This window comes from Sapajus apella, unplaced genomic scaffold (assembly GCF_009761245.1).
Source record: "Sapajus apella isolate SASKATOON/1434 unplaced genomic scaffold, GSC_monkey_1.0 scaffold77, whole genome shotgun sequence".
Taxonomy (NCBI): Eukaryota; Metazoa; Chordata; class Mammalia; order Primates; family Cebidae; genus Sapajus; species Sapajus apella.
The window spans coordinates 641631-657250 of NW_022437017.1; the positions used below are offsets into that span (position 1 = coordinate 641631).

At 54.7% G+C, this 15620-nt stretch overlaps 1 protein-coding gene across 2 annotated transcripts; it reads right to left on the reverse strand.

Annotated features, from left to right (window-relative positions):
* Positions 1-4760: 4760 nt before the first annotated feature.
* On the reverse strand, positions 4761-15547 carry PLPPR2 (phospholipid phosphatase related 2). 2 transcript variants are annotated; one of them, XM_032251716.1, is made up of 10 exons: positions 15370-15547; positions 13990-14164; positions 12916-12995; positions 11017-11205; positions 10782-10917; positions 9217-9488; positions 8090-8266; positions 6618-6724; positions 6223-6274; positions 4761-6088 (listed from the first exon to the last, which is right to left on the reverse strand). In XM_032251716.1, exons 3-10 carry the CDS (start codon positions 12979-12981, stop codon positions 6056-6058), a joined length of 1032 nt encoding a protein of 343 aa, XP_032107607.1. In that variant the 5' UTR covers positions 12982-12995; positions 13990-14164; positions 15370-15547; the 3' UTR covers positions 4761-6055. The 2 variants fall into 2 exon arrangements, with proteins under 2 accessions (XP_032107607.1, XP_032107606.1); XM_032251715.1 differs by having other exon boundaries at positions 6602-6724.
* Positions 15548-15620: the final 73 nt, after the last annotated feature.

Here is a 15620-nt window from a genome sequence, read left to right on the forward strand (position 1 = left end):
TGCCCAGCTAATTTTTTGTAGTTTTAGTAGAGACGGGGTTTCACCGTGTTGACCAGGATGGTCTCGATCTCTTGACCTCGTGATCCACCCGCCTCGGCCTCCCAAAGTACTGGGATTACAGGCGTGAGCCACCGCGCCTGGCTTTATTTTGTATTTTTAATAGAGATGGGGTTTCACCATGCTGACAGGCTGGTCTTGAACTCCTGACTTCAGGTGATCCTCCTGCCTTGGCCTCCCTAAATGCTTGGATTACAGGCGTGAGCCACCACGCCCAGCCTAAATGTTTTATATTTTAGAGACGGGGTTCTTGCTACATTGCCCAGGCTGATCTTAAACTCCTGGGTTGAAGCAATCCTCCTACCTTGACCTCCCATAGTGTTGGGATTACAGGTGTAAGCCACAGCGCCCTGCCGAGAAGCCTTTCTTTTCTTTGTTTGAGACAGAGTTTTGCTCTTGTTGCCCATGTTGGAGTGCAATGTTGCGAGCTCAGCTCACTGCAACCTCTGCCACCTGGTTCAAGCGATTCTCCTGCCTCAGTCTCCTGAGTAGCTGTGATTATAGGCATGCGCCATCACGTCCGGCTAATTTTTTGTATTTTTAGTAGGAACGGGGTTTTACCAGATTAGCCAGGCTGGTCTCGAACCCCTGACCTCAGGTGATCCGCCCAGCTTGGCCTCCCAGAGTGCTAGGATTACAGGCGTGAGCCACCGCGCCCGGCCGAGAAGTCTTTCGAATAAGCAAGTACAAGCCAGCCTGTGCTGTCTACCCAAGATTATCTGTATCACCATAGGAGTCGGTGCAAGGCCAGGACTGTTGTCACCACCCTCCTGAGCGGAACTGATTCTTCCCCCGCCTTTCCTATTCTTGGCCTGCCCTCCGCATCAGCTGCGCGGACAGGGCCCGCTGGTTCGGGTGGTGGCGCTGTCCATTGTGCTGAAGCTTCGCTTTCTTCCACTGCTCGCAGTGGAGGCAGCTTTTGTGTCAGGAGAGACCACGAGTCTCACGTGTAAGAGCTCTGGAAACAGGCGCCTTGGTCAATCAGGGGGCCCCATGGTGCTGTCTTTCCTCTGCCATTAGCTCTCTGATGCTCTTATCTCATCCCCCAGTAGCCCACTATCAGCTCCACCATCTCCCCAACCTCCCCACCATCTCCCCGACCTCTCCTGTCACCTCTTCACTCACCTTGTTTCCAGATACTACCCAGGCCACTTTGCTGTTCCCTGAACACAGAAAGCACGTTCCAACCTCAAGGACTTCGAACTTGCTCTCCCCTTTGCCTGGAAGACTCCCCACCCGACCTCCACCACATATTTGCATGGCTGCTTCCCTCGCTCCACTCCGAGTGTCATCTCAGAGAGAACTTTGATCACTTTCTTTAAATTGCAAACCATAGCCCATGCTTGGTGGCTCACGCCTGTAATCCCAGCATTTTGGGAGGCCAAAGTGGGAGGATTGCTTGAGCCCAGAAGTTCAAGACCAGCCTGGGGAACATAGCAAGATACTGTCTCTACTAACATTTTTTTTAAAACTAGCAGGCATGGTGGTGTGTGCCTGTAGTCCCAGCTGCTTGGGAGGATCGCTGGACTGTTGGATCACAGACGTTTAAGGCTGCAGTGAGCTGTGATTGTGTTGCTGTGCTCCACCGTTGCTCAGCCTGAGCAACAGAGCGAGACTCTCCCTATCTCTTAAAAAAAATTGCAAACCATGTCCCTATCCCTCAGTTGTCACATTGCCTTCCTTAGCTTGACTTTTCTCCTTATCATATATCAATATCTAACATATCAGTGATCCCTTACCTAAATCTATGATCCTGGAGTTTGAAATTCATAATTTTTCAGATTTTACAAAAGTAATATGGTGTAAATACTATGTGTTTCATATCCCTAGTGGGACCAGGAGTAACATTCCCAAATCACTGTATCTTCAGCAAAACACAAGAATATTCACATCCAGTGAAATAAATAAAAACTGTACATAATCTCAGGTCAGTTCAGTTTCGGTTTTGCCATAAATGAGTTGTGAAAATATTTTGGTTTTCAGACTTTATTTTGAGTTGGAGTCTCACTCTGTCACCCAGGCTGGAGTGCAGTGGCGTGATCTCAGCTCACTGCAACCTCCAACTCCTGGGTTCAAGCAATCCTCCTGCCTCAGCCTCCCGAGTACCTGGGATTACAGATGTGCGTCACCACGCCTAGCTAATTTTTGTATTTTCAGTAGAGATGGGGTTTCACCATGTTGGCTAGGCTGGTCTCGAACTCCTGACCTCAGGTGATCCACCCACCTTGGCCTCCCAAAGTGTTGGGATTACCGGCGTGAGCCACCTCGCCCAGCCTGGTTTTCAGACTTCTATAAAAATTTGGAATTGTGAATCTGTATATGGTTCATTTATTTTTATATTTATTTACTTAGAGACAGGGTCTCACTCTGTTGCCCAGACTACAGTGCAGTGGCATGATCACGGCTCACCATAGTCTCGAATTCCTGTGCTCACGTGATTCCCACCTCAGCCTCCTGAGTAGCTGAGACTACAGGTGCATGTCGCCATGCCCAGCTAATTTACATATATATATATTTGTACAGATGGGGGTCTCACTATGTTTCCCAGGTTGTTCTCCCACTCCTAAGCTCAAGCAGTCCTCCGGCCTTGGCCTCCCAAAGCATTGGGATTACAGGTGTGGCGACCTTGCTTATTGTCTTAATATTAGAATGCTCACATCCATGACAGCAGAGGTTTCTGACTGTTCTGTTTGCTGCTGTAACCTCCCACCTCCACAACCCCCACCCTGTGCCTAACTAAACAGCACCTATGCTTTGGTCTGAACCTTTGTGCCCCATTCCCATTCATATGTTGAAATCCTAGCCCACAGTCAAAGGAGGTGGGGGCCTTTTAAAGGTGATTAGGTCAAGCGTGGAGTCCTCATGAATGGGATTAGTGTTCTTATAGAAGAGGCCCCAGAGAGCTCCTCCAGCTTCTGCCATGTGAGACTAGAGTGAGTCTATGAGAAAGCAGGCCCTCACTGGCCACGGAATCTGCTGGGGCCTTGATCTTGTACTTCCCAGCCTCCAGAACTGTGAGCAGTAAACTTCTGTTAGGCCAGGCATGGTGGCTCATGCCTGTGTAATCCCAACACTTTGGGAGGCTGAAGTGGGTGAATTGCTTGAGCCCAGGAGTTCAAGACCAGCCTGGGCAACATGGCAAAACCCCATCTCTATTAAAAAAAATAAAAATAAATAAGAAATTTCTAGCCGGGTGTGGTGGCTCACGCCTGTAATCCCAGCACTTTGGGAGGCTGAGGCGGGTGGATCACGAGGTCAAGAGATCAAGACCATCCTGGTCAACATGGTGAAACCCCGTCTCTACTAAAAATACAAAAAATTAGCTGGGCATGGTGGTGCGTGCCTGTAGTCCCAGGTACTCAGGAGGCTGAGGCAGGAGAATTGCCTGAACCCAGGAGGCGGAGGTTGCGGTGAGCCAAGATCGTGCCATTGCACTCCAGCCTGGGTAACAAGAGCGAAACTCCGTCTCAAAAAAAAAAAAAAAAAGAAATTTCTGTTGTTTCGGCCGGACACGGTGGCTCACGCCTGTAATTCTAGCACTTTGGGAGGCTGAGGTGGGTGTATCACCTGAGGTCAGGAGGTCAAGACCAGCCTGGCCATTATGGTGAAACCCCATCTTTAAACAAAAAAAAAAAAAAGAAAGAAATTTCTAAGCCATCCTGTCCATGGCATTTTGTTACGGCAGCTGGAAAAGACTAAGACCATCTGGCACACAGTGGGGGTTCCACAGTGTTTGTGGAATGAATGAATGGGTTAATTAGTGAGAAGGGAAACAGACTCCCTTTTCCTGGGTGACTCTGGGTCCCAAATGCCCTGTCTGAAGCCCCCTCAGAGCCACGATTGTGGGAGGGGTCCTGTGGCTCTCTGACCCTTTGACCCTTTGAACATTCCCAGTATCTGCTGAGTTCTCAGGAGGGAATGGGTCTTGGGGTAATCTCATACTCAGCACCCCTGCTTTCATTCACGCAGTCAGGTGTTCAGTTTGGAGGTTTTTTTTTTTTTTTTTTTTTTTTTTGGAGACAGAGTCTCACTCTGTTGCCCAGGCAGTACAGTGGCCTGATCTTGGCTCATTGCAATCTCTGCCTCCCGGGTTCAAGCAATTCTCCTGCCTCAGCCTCCTGAGTAGCTAGGATTACAGGCATGCACCACCACACCCAGCTAATTTTTACATTCTTAGTAGAAATGGGATTTCATTTCATTACATTGGCCAGGCTGGTCTCAAACTCCTGACATCGTGATCCGCCCACCTGAGCCTCCCAAGTGCTGGAATTACAGTGGTGAGCCACCACACCTGGCCCTTGGCTTGGAGGTTATAAGTGCCCCTCAGCATCCCCCATCCCTCTCACGACCCCCAGGTCTCCTCACCCCATTCCCTGTGCCCTCTGTGCCCTGGCCTGAGACAAACAGCTCCTGACGTAGGTTTGTGTGCCTTGGTGGCTTGAGCAACTGTTTGCCTTTGACAGATGAAGACGCAAGGGCACAGAGAGGTGAATGAACTTTCCTGAGGCCACAGAGCCCAGAATGCTGAGCCAGGATTTCAGCCCAAGTTTGGAGCCCCATGAAACCATACTGCCTCTCCACAATCGTCCTTAGATACACTGCAGCAATACACCCACACCCAGCTCCACAGACATCTAGACCCACGATGAAAGTCCTCCGCACCCTCCCCCCACCACCCGGGGGAGGAAGGCAGGTGGCCAAACTTCTGTTACAAACAGGTCTTTATTAAAGAGGAGGAGGGGCAGGAAAGGGGGGCAGTGCCTCCTCTACCCACTGCCTTTGCCTGCCCAGGGTGAGGGAGCCCCTCTGCTCCACCCATGCCCCCCATGATGGCACATCTGTAATGAGGCTGAGGCATGGGGGACAGTGTGAAGAACAGGGGCAGGTTCCAAGAAAAAAAAGAAAAAACCCTTCCCACAGCCCTAATAAATAACAGAAGGGTTTCGGATGACCTGGGCATGGGCAAGGGGAGACACAGCACCCTGAACCCCAAAACCTCTGAAGTGGGGCAAGCCCTACTTAAGTAGGGGATTAGGAGGGACTGGGTGAGAGGTGGAGAGGCTGCACACATGGGAGGGACTAAGAGGAGAAGGGGTACCCCAAGGACCCTGCCATGGGGGAACCTGCCCCCCACCCTACAGCTGGGCTCGCTGATTCTGAGAGAAGACTCAGTGACAAACAATGACCTCATCTCCCTCCTCTCCTTTGCACATGCTCAGACACGGGCGGTCCCCCATTGACTGGAATCATGCCCACCCACTCTAGAAATTCCGGAAACCAAGTGCTCTTATTGGCTGTTCAAGTCGCTGAACACTGACTGCAGTTGCCCTCTTGCAGAAGGATTCTAAGAAGTGAGGGGAAGGCTCCCACTGGCTGGAGCCAACTCCTTTTGGTTGAAATTCTGAGTACCAGGGGTTCTCATTAGCCAGGCAATGGCCAATGGGGTCAGGCTTTGGCCCTTAAAAGAACAATAGTAGGGGCAAGGGCCCACCCTGCATTTCTGCCCCATCGGGATGTCCCAGAGGGCCAGAGAGGCAGGTGTCTCCCAAATGTCCTTCCAGCCATCTTCTAATGTCCGAGTCTGGCTGGCTTGGGGGGCAGGGGACTTTGGCACTCACGTGGCACACCCACACACACGCGTGGCAGGAAAGAAGGGACTGGGCAGATTCTGGGTGGGTGGTGGGGCCTCACAGCAGGTGGTCACGGCTGGCAAACAGGTAAGGGCTGAAGTTGTCCCGGTGGAACGGGGAGGGATAGAGTCCACTCAGGGTGTACAGGTCCCGCAGCAGGGGCGTGGGCAGCAGCAGCTTCCGGCCACGTCCACCACCCCCGCCTGGCCCCCCAGGTCCAGGGGAGGAAGGCGAGGGTCCCTGGCTGGGGGTGGGCGCTGGCAGGGGTAGGGGCAGGGGCAAGGGCGTCGGCTCAGACCTCAATCGAGGGCGGGGCACACGGGGCGACGAACACATGGCTGGGGCCCTGGAGGACACACAGCTGGGGATCAGGTGGCCACGGCGGGCGCAGTTCTGCGACTCTAGTGATCAGAAGTCAGAGATCAGGGGATCAAAAAACTTAGGAGGCGGTATAAAATCCTAGGTGAGACCTCCATCGCAGTGGCTGCCCACCTGGAAGTCCTCCTGTTTATCCCCCCACTTCCCCTATACTCACTGGATGGGGTGAGCCGTGCCGGTGTCGAATGTGGCCTGCAGACCTCGGGTTCCTGAGACAAAGAGACAGAGGGAAGGGGCTAGTGGCCCCCTGGGCCCTACCGGCCACAGTCACAAGGAGCTCATCAGGTGAAGACCCCCATGGAAAAGACAACCACAGTTCCCATGATTAACTGTGTCCCCTTGGGAAGAAGACAGGGGTGTACCCTTTCATTCTTTGAGGCTGTTCCTCCAGGACCATTTCCATAGAGATGGGCGATCCCTCCACTTCCTCATGGTTCGGAGACCCCCCCACCTCTTGCCTGACTCCCTTCCTGCCTCCTTGGGCCTCCTCCACCCAGCACCCTCTCCAGCCGGGAGCAGTCCCCGGCCCCCCTTACCTGGGCCACACTTAACTTTTCGAGGGGGCTGTCCATGGTGGGGGCTTGGCCCAGGTCCTCCCAGGGAGAGAGCCTTCTGCCAGAGGGTGGCCGGCTCTGAAAGTTGTGCACAACGCAGGTGACCTGGAACAGAGGGAGGGGAGTGCGTTGAGGCCTGGGGCCAGTCACATAGGAGCTATGTAAATACCATCCCCACTTTTCAGATATGGAAACTGAGGCTCAGGTTTTCAAAAACAGCTAATGCATAGTATGTGTCAGGCACTGCTCATTCCACTTTACTATGAGGTCAGTGCCATTATTTATCCCACAGAGCCCGGACTAGGGTAAAACAAGTGAGACCAAGTTGTGCGGGGCCAGGATTTCATTTCTTTCTTTTTTTCTTTCTTTCTTTCTTCTTTTCTTTTCTTTCTTTTCTTTTTGGAGACAGAGTCTCACTTCGTCACCAAGGCTAGAATACAATGGCATGATCTCAGCTAACTGCAACCTCCAACTCCCATGTTCAATCGATTCTCCTGCCTCTGCCTCCCAAGTAGCTGGGACTACAGGTGTGCCCCATGATGCCTGGCTATTTTTTTTTTTTTTTTTTTTTTTTTTTTTTTGAGACAGAGTCTCACTCTTTCACCCAGGCTGGAGTGAAGTGGCACGATCTTGGCTCACTGCAACCTCCCCCCGACAGGTTCAGGCAATTCTTCTGCCTCAGCCTTTCAAGCAGCTGGGACTACAGGCATGCACCACCATGCCCAGCTAATTTTTGTATTTTTAGTAGAGATGGGGTTTTGCCAGGTTGACCAGGCTGGTCTCGAACTCCTGGCCTCAAGGGATCCACCCACATCGGCCTCCCAGAGTGCTAGGATTACCGGCATGAGCTTCGAATAGTCTTTATTTAGAATTTTTGTATTCGTATATTGTGATAGTTTTTTATTAACTTTGATTTTTAAAAATGTTTTGTTAAAATATTATTAATCTTGATTTCTACGTGTTTGGGCACCCTCTTAAAATCTGCATTCAAGGCCTTGATCTTGGTATCTCATCTCACAGATGAGACTATCCAGGAAGGGTCAGGCTAAGGGACTGGCCCAAGGTCACATAGAATCCACACCCTTCTCCATCATGTCTTCCTGACTCTTGGGTTAGAGAACTGATGAAGGTCTTTTTTTTTTTTTCTGAGACAGAGTCTCACTCTGTTGCCCAGGCTGGAGTGCAGTGGTGCAATCTCGGCTCACTGCAACCTCTGCCTCCCGGGTTCAAGCGATTCTTCTGCCTCAGCCTCCTGAGTAGCTGGGATTACAGGCGCGAGCCACCACGCCCGGCTAATTTTTGTATTTTAAGTAGAGACAGGGTTTCACCATCTTGGCCAGGCTGGTCTAGAACTCCTGACCTCGTGATCTGCCCGCCTCAGCCTCCTAAAGTGCTGGGATTACAGGCGTGAGCCACCGCGCCCAGCTGATGAGGGTCTTTTGTGCTGGAAAGGTTGGGGAGGGGACTCACCAAAAAGGTGGCGATGGCCGCTCCTGTCAGGAAGCCAGCCAGCACGTCCGACCAGTGGTTTCGGTACTCGGCTACACGGACCACGCCCACCAGGAAGGCCGGGCACAGCAGGGCCAGGCAGAGCGAGGGTTTGACCAGGCGGGAGCCCTTCACGCGGAACACGAGAGTCACGTACATCTGCGGGGAGCCGGACTGGTCAGGGGACAAGCGGAGGCAAGTCGCCGAACTCAAGAGGAGGCTCCTTTCTGAGCTAGGGTGCATGGTCAGAGCGTTGGGGGGCTGGAGAGTGTGGCCAGGGGCTCCAGGGATGGAGTCATGGACCCTCAGTGGGCTTTTCCAGAAGTGTGACCAAAACGTTAAAGACGGGGGTCAGGGACTGAGGATGTAGCCTGCAGGGCTAGAAGGTGTGGCCAGAGCTCCCAAGGGCAGAGGACAAGGTCTGGGGCCTAGGTGACCCTGGTCCGGGGTCACAGATGGGAACAGACGCTTGCTAGGTTAGAGCGTGGCCACAGAACCAGAAGGTGGAGTCGGGGCTAAGGGGGCAGGTACAGGAGCTCTGGGAGGTGGAGCCCCTGACCGCCAGGGGACCACTAACAGGGTGGGAGCATCAACCCGGATGACAGATGAAGCAACAGGGGATGTGACCAGGAAAAAGCAGGGGACAGAGTTAGAAATCCCAGAGCAGTCAAAAGCAAGGAGCGTGGCCAGAGCTACAGGGGGCAGGAACAAGGCCCCCAGGAGAGGGGCAAGGACTCCAGGGGGCCGTCCCATCCACCTAGTCTCCCAGCTAATATATCTAGCGCCTGTAGCATCCTGAGGGCCTGGCTAGGCTCTAGGACTTCCGAGTCTTGCACATCAGGGACAGTGTCTCGATCCCATAGGGTGAAGCCAACAGCCTCCCTCACCAGCTCATTATTGGCTCAGGAGGCGGGACCAGAGGGGCGGGGTCAATAGACTGGCTGGGGGCGTGGCTAAGATCTGGGAGGAGGAGGAGCGAGAGCTTTCAAAAGGTCGGCTCCCGCGAGGGGGCGTGGAGGAACACAGGCTCCTGCCCTGGGGGCTTCCTGGCCCCCGGTAGCCATCCAGCCCGCACCCTCATTTCCGATCCCGAAGCTCCCAAGACTCACCGCCGTATAGGTGACCGCGTAGGCGCAGAGGGCCGCGTCCTTGCAGGGGAAGGCGCGGCGAGCAGCGGCCACGAGGCTGGGGCTGCCAGCACAGGCACCCTGGTCAGTGACAAAGCGGTCGGGACCTGGGCGATCCGGCGAAGGTGGCAGGCAGCCCAGGGCCGTGTAGTTGGGGCGGCACACGGACAGGAAGTGCGGCGTGGGGTTGCCGGTCACCACCTGCCCAGCGTTGGCGAAGATGGTTGTGGTGAAGAGGCCGAACGAGTAGACTCCTGGGGGTGGGATAGTGGAAGGGTTTATGCGCCGGGCCCTGATGCCCCCACTGGTTCCATTGGACCTCTTATCTCCCTTTTCCTGTAACTGCCATGAAAGCACACTTGGGACCCCGTAGCTGGGCCAACGTCCCCCTTCCTTTAGGACCACCAGGAAGGCACTCTGAGGCCTCCTTCCCCCAGGTACCCTCATTATCTGGCCCCTGTCTTTCTATGATTACAACTACGTCAGAGGCGGGTCTTTCCTTGTAGCCCCATTATAGCTGGGCTTGGACCTCCCCGCCAACACCATTACATCAGGATCCAGCCCGTGCCCGGGACGGCCAGGGAAAACCCTAATGGCATATCTGGGCCTCTTCCTGCCTGCCCCTAAACTGGCTACTACTGAGTTCATCACTCTCCTGGGGCCACTGAGAAGTTAGAGCTGGGTCTCCCACCCTCTGCCCCTGGGACCACAATTATGGGTAAGCTCTGCCCCTCCCCCTTTCCCGCAGCCACCACTTGTGTTTGGGACCCCATTTAAAGGAGTCAGAGTCTCATCTCCCTACCCAGGGGCCCGAGGGTGTTTGTCCTGTGCCTGTGTCTCTCTTTTGTGCCTGAGACTCTCCTTGTGGCATTTTGGGACCCTCTTCCCACAGTTGCCATCATGGTCGGGTTGGGCCCCACCCCCACCCCCACCCCCACCCATGTCCCTAGAACCTCTACTACATCTGGCCTGAGCCTAAGTCCCTCATGGCTTCCTGACATCTCCATCACGGCAATTCTAGGTCCTCTTCCTTCCCCCTGGAATTCCTTTTTTTTTTAACAGGTGGGGTCTTGCTCAGTCTCCCAAGTAACTGGGACCCCAAGCAACTGAGTCTGCATCTCAGCCTCCCAAGTAGCCGGGACTACAGGCATGTGCCCCCATGCCCAGCTTTTCCCTGGAATTTTTTTTTTCTTTTCTTTTCTTTTTTGAGGTAGAGTTTTGCTCTTGTTGCCCAGGTTAAAGTACAATGGCGCGATCTTGGCTCACTGCAGCTTCCACCTCCCAGGTTCAAGGATTACAGGCGCCCGCCACCATGTGCAGCTAATTTTTTGTGTTTTTATTAGAGACAGGATTTCACCATGTTGGCCAGGTTGGTCTCGAACTCCTGACCTCAGGTGATCACCTGCTTTGGCCTCCCAAAGTGCTGAGATTACAGGCATAAGCCACTGCACCTGGCCTGGAATTATGACTGTCAGGCCCACAACTCTTTGCTTCTATACCCACTTCCCACCATTACCATGGGGCTGACCCCAGGCTGTGTCTCTCACCCAGGAAGCGGACCAGCCTCCGCAGTGGGGGGCTGAAACGGCAGCAGGCCCCAGACACGATGGTGCTCTCTCCGATGACTGGGACGGCTGAAGGTGGTGTGGGGAAATAGGCACGTGCCAGCTCCCCCAGCAGGATCTGTGGACAAGATCAAAGTGGAGTCTTCCTGGCCTTCCAGCCCATCCCCTCCCCCACCCTCACCTGGCCCACCTGCCTCCTAGGAGGTCATTGTCTCACCGTGAGGGTGGGCCCTGCAGTGACCAGTGCGTAGATGAGAGCAGGAGGCACTCGGCTGGCAGCCTCAGGCCCTGGGTAGGGCTTGGCATAGGTACTGTCATAGCAGAAGAATCCCTGGGTGTGCACAGGGAAGGTGTCCGTGAACTCCAGGCGGTAAGCAAGCAGGATCACAATGCCCAGCAGCACCGACTGCCACCGAGCCAGGGCAGGGAGAGGCAGCAGAGAGAGAAGAGAGAGGGTCAGGGCCCCAGCTGAGGACACAGAGGCAGAGATACGAAGATGGAGAGACCTGGGTTAGACACAGAAGGTGGAAGACAGAGAGAGATGGAGACAAGGGGGAGAGAGACTGAAAGAGTTGGGGAAAGGAGGTAAGAGAACGGTCAGGGCTTAGGAGAAACGGAAAGAGGAGGAGGCAGAAACAGAGACAGGCCATGTGCAGCAGCTCGTGCCTGTAATCCCAGCACTTTGGGAGGCTGAGGCGGGAGGATCGCTTGAGCTCAGGAGTTTGAGATCAGCCTGGGCAACATAGCGTGACCTCATCTCTGCACATCTATAGTCCCAACTAGTTGAGACGCTGAGGAAGGAAGACTGCTTCAGCCCAGAAGGTTAAGGCTGCAGTGAAACATAATGGCACCACTGCACTCCAGCCTGGGTGACAGAGGGGGACCCTGTCTCAGAAAAAAGAAAGAAAGAAAAAGGAATGAAGAAAGACAGAAAGAAAGAAAATAAAGAAATAGGTGGCTCACGCCTATAATCCCCGGACTTTGGGAGGTTGAGGCAGGTGGATCACCTGAGGTCAGGAGTTTGAGACCAGCTGGCCAATATGGCAAAACCCTGTTTCTACTAAAGATACAACAATTAGCCAGGCATGGTGGTAGATGCCTGTAATCCCAGCTACTCGGGAGGCTGAGGCAGGAGAATCACTTGAACCTAGGAGGCAGAGGTTGCAGTGAGATCATGCCACTGACTCCAGCTTGGACGTAAGAGTGACTCTGTCTCAAAAGAAAGGAAGAAACAGAGAGAAAGGAAGTGAGGAAAGAAGAGGAGAAAAAGAGCAAGAGAAGAGAGAAGGGAAAGGAGAAGAGAAGGGAATTGTACAGAGAGGGAGAGAAGAGATGGGCATGGGGAGAGAGAATAGGGCCAAGGCTCAGATGAGAGACAGACAGCAGGTGGTGGAGAGACTCTCCCACAAGGAAGGAAATCAGAGGTTAGTAGGACTACTAGCAGCTACCACAGGTCTAACCCTAACTGTGGGCCGGAGGGTCATACCAAGCCTTGTCCATGAATTAATACATTTTACCTTTCCAATAGCCCTAGGAGCCCGAGTGCGGTGGCTCACACCTGTAATCCCAGCACTTTGGGAGGCTGAGGTGGGAGCATCACTTGAGGCCAGGAGTTCTAGACCATCCTGGCCAACATGTTGAAATCCCATCTCTACCAAAAACTACAAAATTAGCCAGGCGTGGTGGTGCACACCTATAGTCTCAGCTACTCAGGAGTCTAAGGTGGGAGAATTGCTTGAACTTGGGAGGCAGAGGTTGTAGTAAGCCAAGATTATGCCAGTGCACCCCAGCCTGGGTGACAGAGTGAGAGCCTATCTCAGAAAAAAAAAAAAAAGCCCTAGGAGATGGGATGCTGGTGATGCCCATTTTATGAATGAGGAAACTGAGGCTCAGGAGGGTACCTGCGGTGTCCAGCATCCTGCAGTGTCGATAGGGCAGAGGAGGATTGGACCCTGGGGAGTGGCACTTCTGAATCCAGGCTCATGATCACTTCTCAAGAGAAAGGGGACCGCAAGGGAGATCCCAGAGATGGAAAGTGGGTACAGATAGGAAGACAGAGGTTGGACAGAGACAGAGATAGGCACACCCTCTCTGGGAGAGGAATGGAGGTCCTCACCTCCACGAAGACAAAGCAGGGGATGATGGAGAAACTCCTCTTCAGATGCGGTCTCCCTCCCGCCATGGTGAAGGCCAGGCCTGCAGAGTGAGGAGGCAGTGGAAGTCCCAGGGCTGTGCCTAGGGGAAGGCTCAGGTCACTGGGACTCTGGCCCTATCCCTGAGTCCTTTGGCCACACCCCTGCCCCTGAAGATGGGTCCAGGGGAAGCCCTGACTCCACCCCTTGAGCCTTCTGGCCATGCCTCTGCAATCCAGGTCCCACCCTGTTGGTCCCAACCCTATTGGGGACACCCACCTCCCTTGAAAACACTCCCTGAGATTCTGGAGATTCTATAAGGGTCCCCTTCTTCTACAGCTGACAAGGGAGACTCTGGGCCAGTGGCTTTTAGGAGATGGTCCTTGAGAAGAGACTCTCCAGCCTCATGGGAACCCCTCCCACATGGCATTTAGAAGGGCCCCCAAGGCCAGGTACGATGGCTCACGCCTGTAATCCCAGCACTTTGGGAGACCCAGGCAGGTGGATTACCTGAGGTCAGGAGTTTAAGACCAGCCTGGCCAACATGGTGAAACCCCCTCTCTACTACAAATACAAAATTAGCCAGGCTTGGTGGCAGGCACCTGTAATCGCAGCTCCTTGGGAGGCTGAGGAAGGAGAATCATTTGCGCCCAGGAGGCAGAGGTTGCAGTGAGCCAAGATTGTGCCACTGCACTCCAGCCTGGGCAACAGAGTGAGACTCTGTCTCTTAAAAAAAAAAAAAAAAAAAAGAGTCCCCACTAATTTTTAGGGAACCCCATCCTCTTTCCCAAGGGGCCCCCATCCCTGCCAGGCCCTTCCCCTGAGTCCTTTCCTCCATGGCTCCACAGGGGCTCCTCTCTCTGTCCCCATGGGCTGTGGTGTTGGTGTCTGATTGGGCTGATAGCCAAGCCCTCCTTCTCTGCCAACTGCTTCTCCTTCCTTCCCCCTCTTCCCAGCCGGTCTGCCTCTCAGTTCTCTTCTTCCCTCCCCCAAGGCTACCCCCAGTCCCCAGCGCTTCAGGGCTCAACACAGTCACACCTGCTTACACCCATTCTCACCTGTGAAAGCGCCCTATGGCTTCCCCCAGGCTGCATCCACACCCGCAGACTCACAGCTGCTCCTGGTGGCCAGCAGGACAGGGATGGTCACCCCCATTGTGCAGATGTGGAAACTGAGGCCCAGGCAGGTGAGGGTAGGCACTCTGGGTCCAGCGCCCCAACCACGACACTCATTCTGTAGTGTGATATGGGGTGATGGTTGCCAGAAGTCCTAGAAACCCAGAGTCACCCATGCTGGCACCCCGAGGAAGCACAACCCAGCCACAGCCTCCATCCTACCCCCACCTCCCCCCCACACACACACAGCGTTCATCCATCCCATGGTAAAGACTGGGCACTAGCCAACTTCCAGGCAATGTGCTGGACGCCACTTTGCAGTGAACAAGACGGGGCCGCTCGTTCAGACAGGTGTCCAACACACACAACAAACGTCACTGCATACTCACAGTGGGCACACAGCCTGTCAAAGACACCCAAAAGATCAAACAAGTCCCCACCCCCCACCCCAGGCCAAACAGAGGGAAACACATCAGGAGACCCTACACACATCACAGTCCCACACAAGCCCTCACCCCGCCACAGTTAGGGACACACAGGCCTGCAACACATTTAAGAGTCACAGCAAAGAAAGAGTCACCGCACACAATGGGGGTCACAGAACCTATCACAGCGTCACACCCCCAATTACAAGGCACTCAGTGACAGCCACACACACACTAACAGTCTCTTATTCACACCGACAGTCATAGGGGAGAGACACGGTGCCATCCACAACCATAGCCACATGGCCACGGACCATGGCACAGACTCACAGCGCCACACAAGAAAGGCGCACGGCGCACAACCATAGACACACACACACAGACACACACACCATCAGAATAAGCACAGAGCAGTAGCCACACAATGACAGCCTTACTGTCATTGCACACAACCACACAGATGCCAAGACAGTCACACACAGAGACAGCAGCTACACGGGGGGCCAATGGCAGCCACAGCACAGCCACACACATACCATCCGAGTGACACCCACAACGACAGCAGCACAATGACAGTGACACACACCCGCGGACCTCCCGAAGCCGCACAATCCTGGTCGTGCAGCCACACGATGTCAGTTACACAACCACACACAGACACACAATGACAACCACACAATCACAGTTACCCACGGCCACCCTCACCACCGGCGCTGGGCTCCTCCGCCCGGGGTCTCCTCCCCCAGCTCCGTCCCCTCCCCCGCCCTCGCCGCCTCCCCTCCCCCGCCCCTCCCCGCGCTGGACCCGGAGGCACCCGACCCTCAGGAACCGGGGAACGAGGCCGGGGGTGGGAAGCCCACCAGAGGGGATGAGGGGCGCCCCCAGCCCCTCTCCTCACCGCGTCGAGGCCGCAGTCGCCTAAGACCCCGCTCCGCCTAGATGGCCCCGGCGCGGCGAGACGGACAGACTGCCGGCCCGGCTGGCAGGCGCCGAGACCGAGATGAGGTCGGCCGGGCCGGGCAGCGCCGCGCAGACTCCGAGGCGGAGGGAGGGGCGGGGCCTCCGGGCGCCTCCTTTGCATAGCCCCCCGTGAGGCGGGGCCTCATTAGCGGGGTGGGGCGGGGCCTCCTTGCTCTTGGGGGCGGGGCG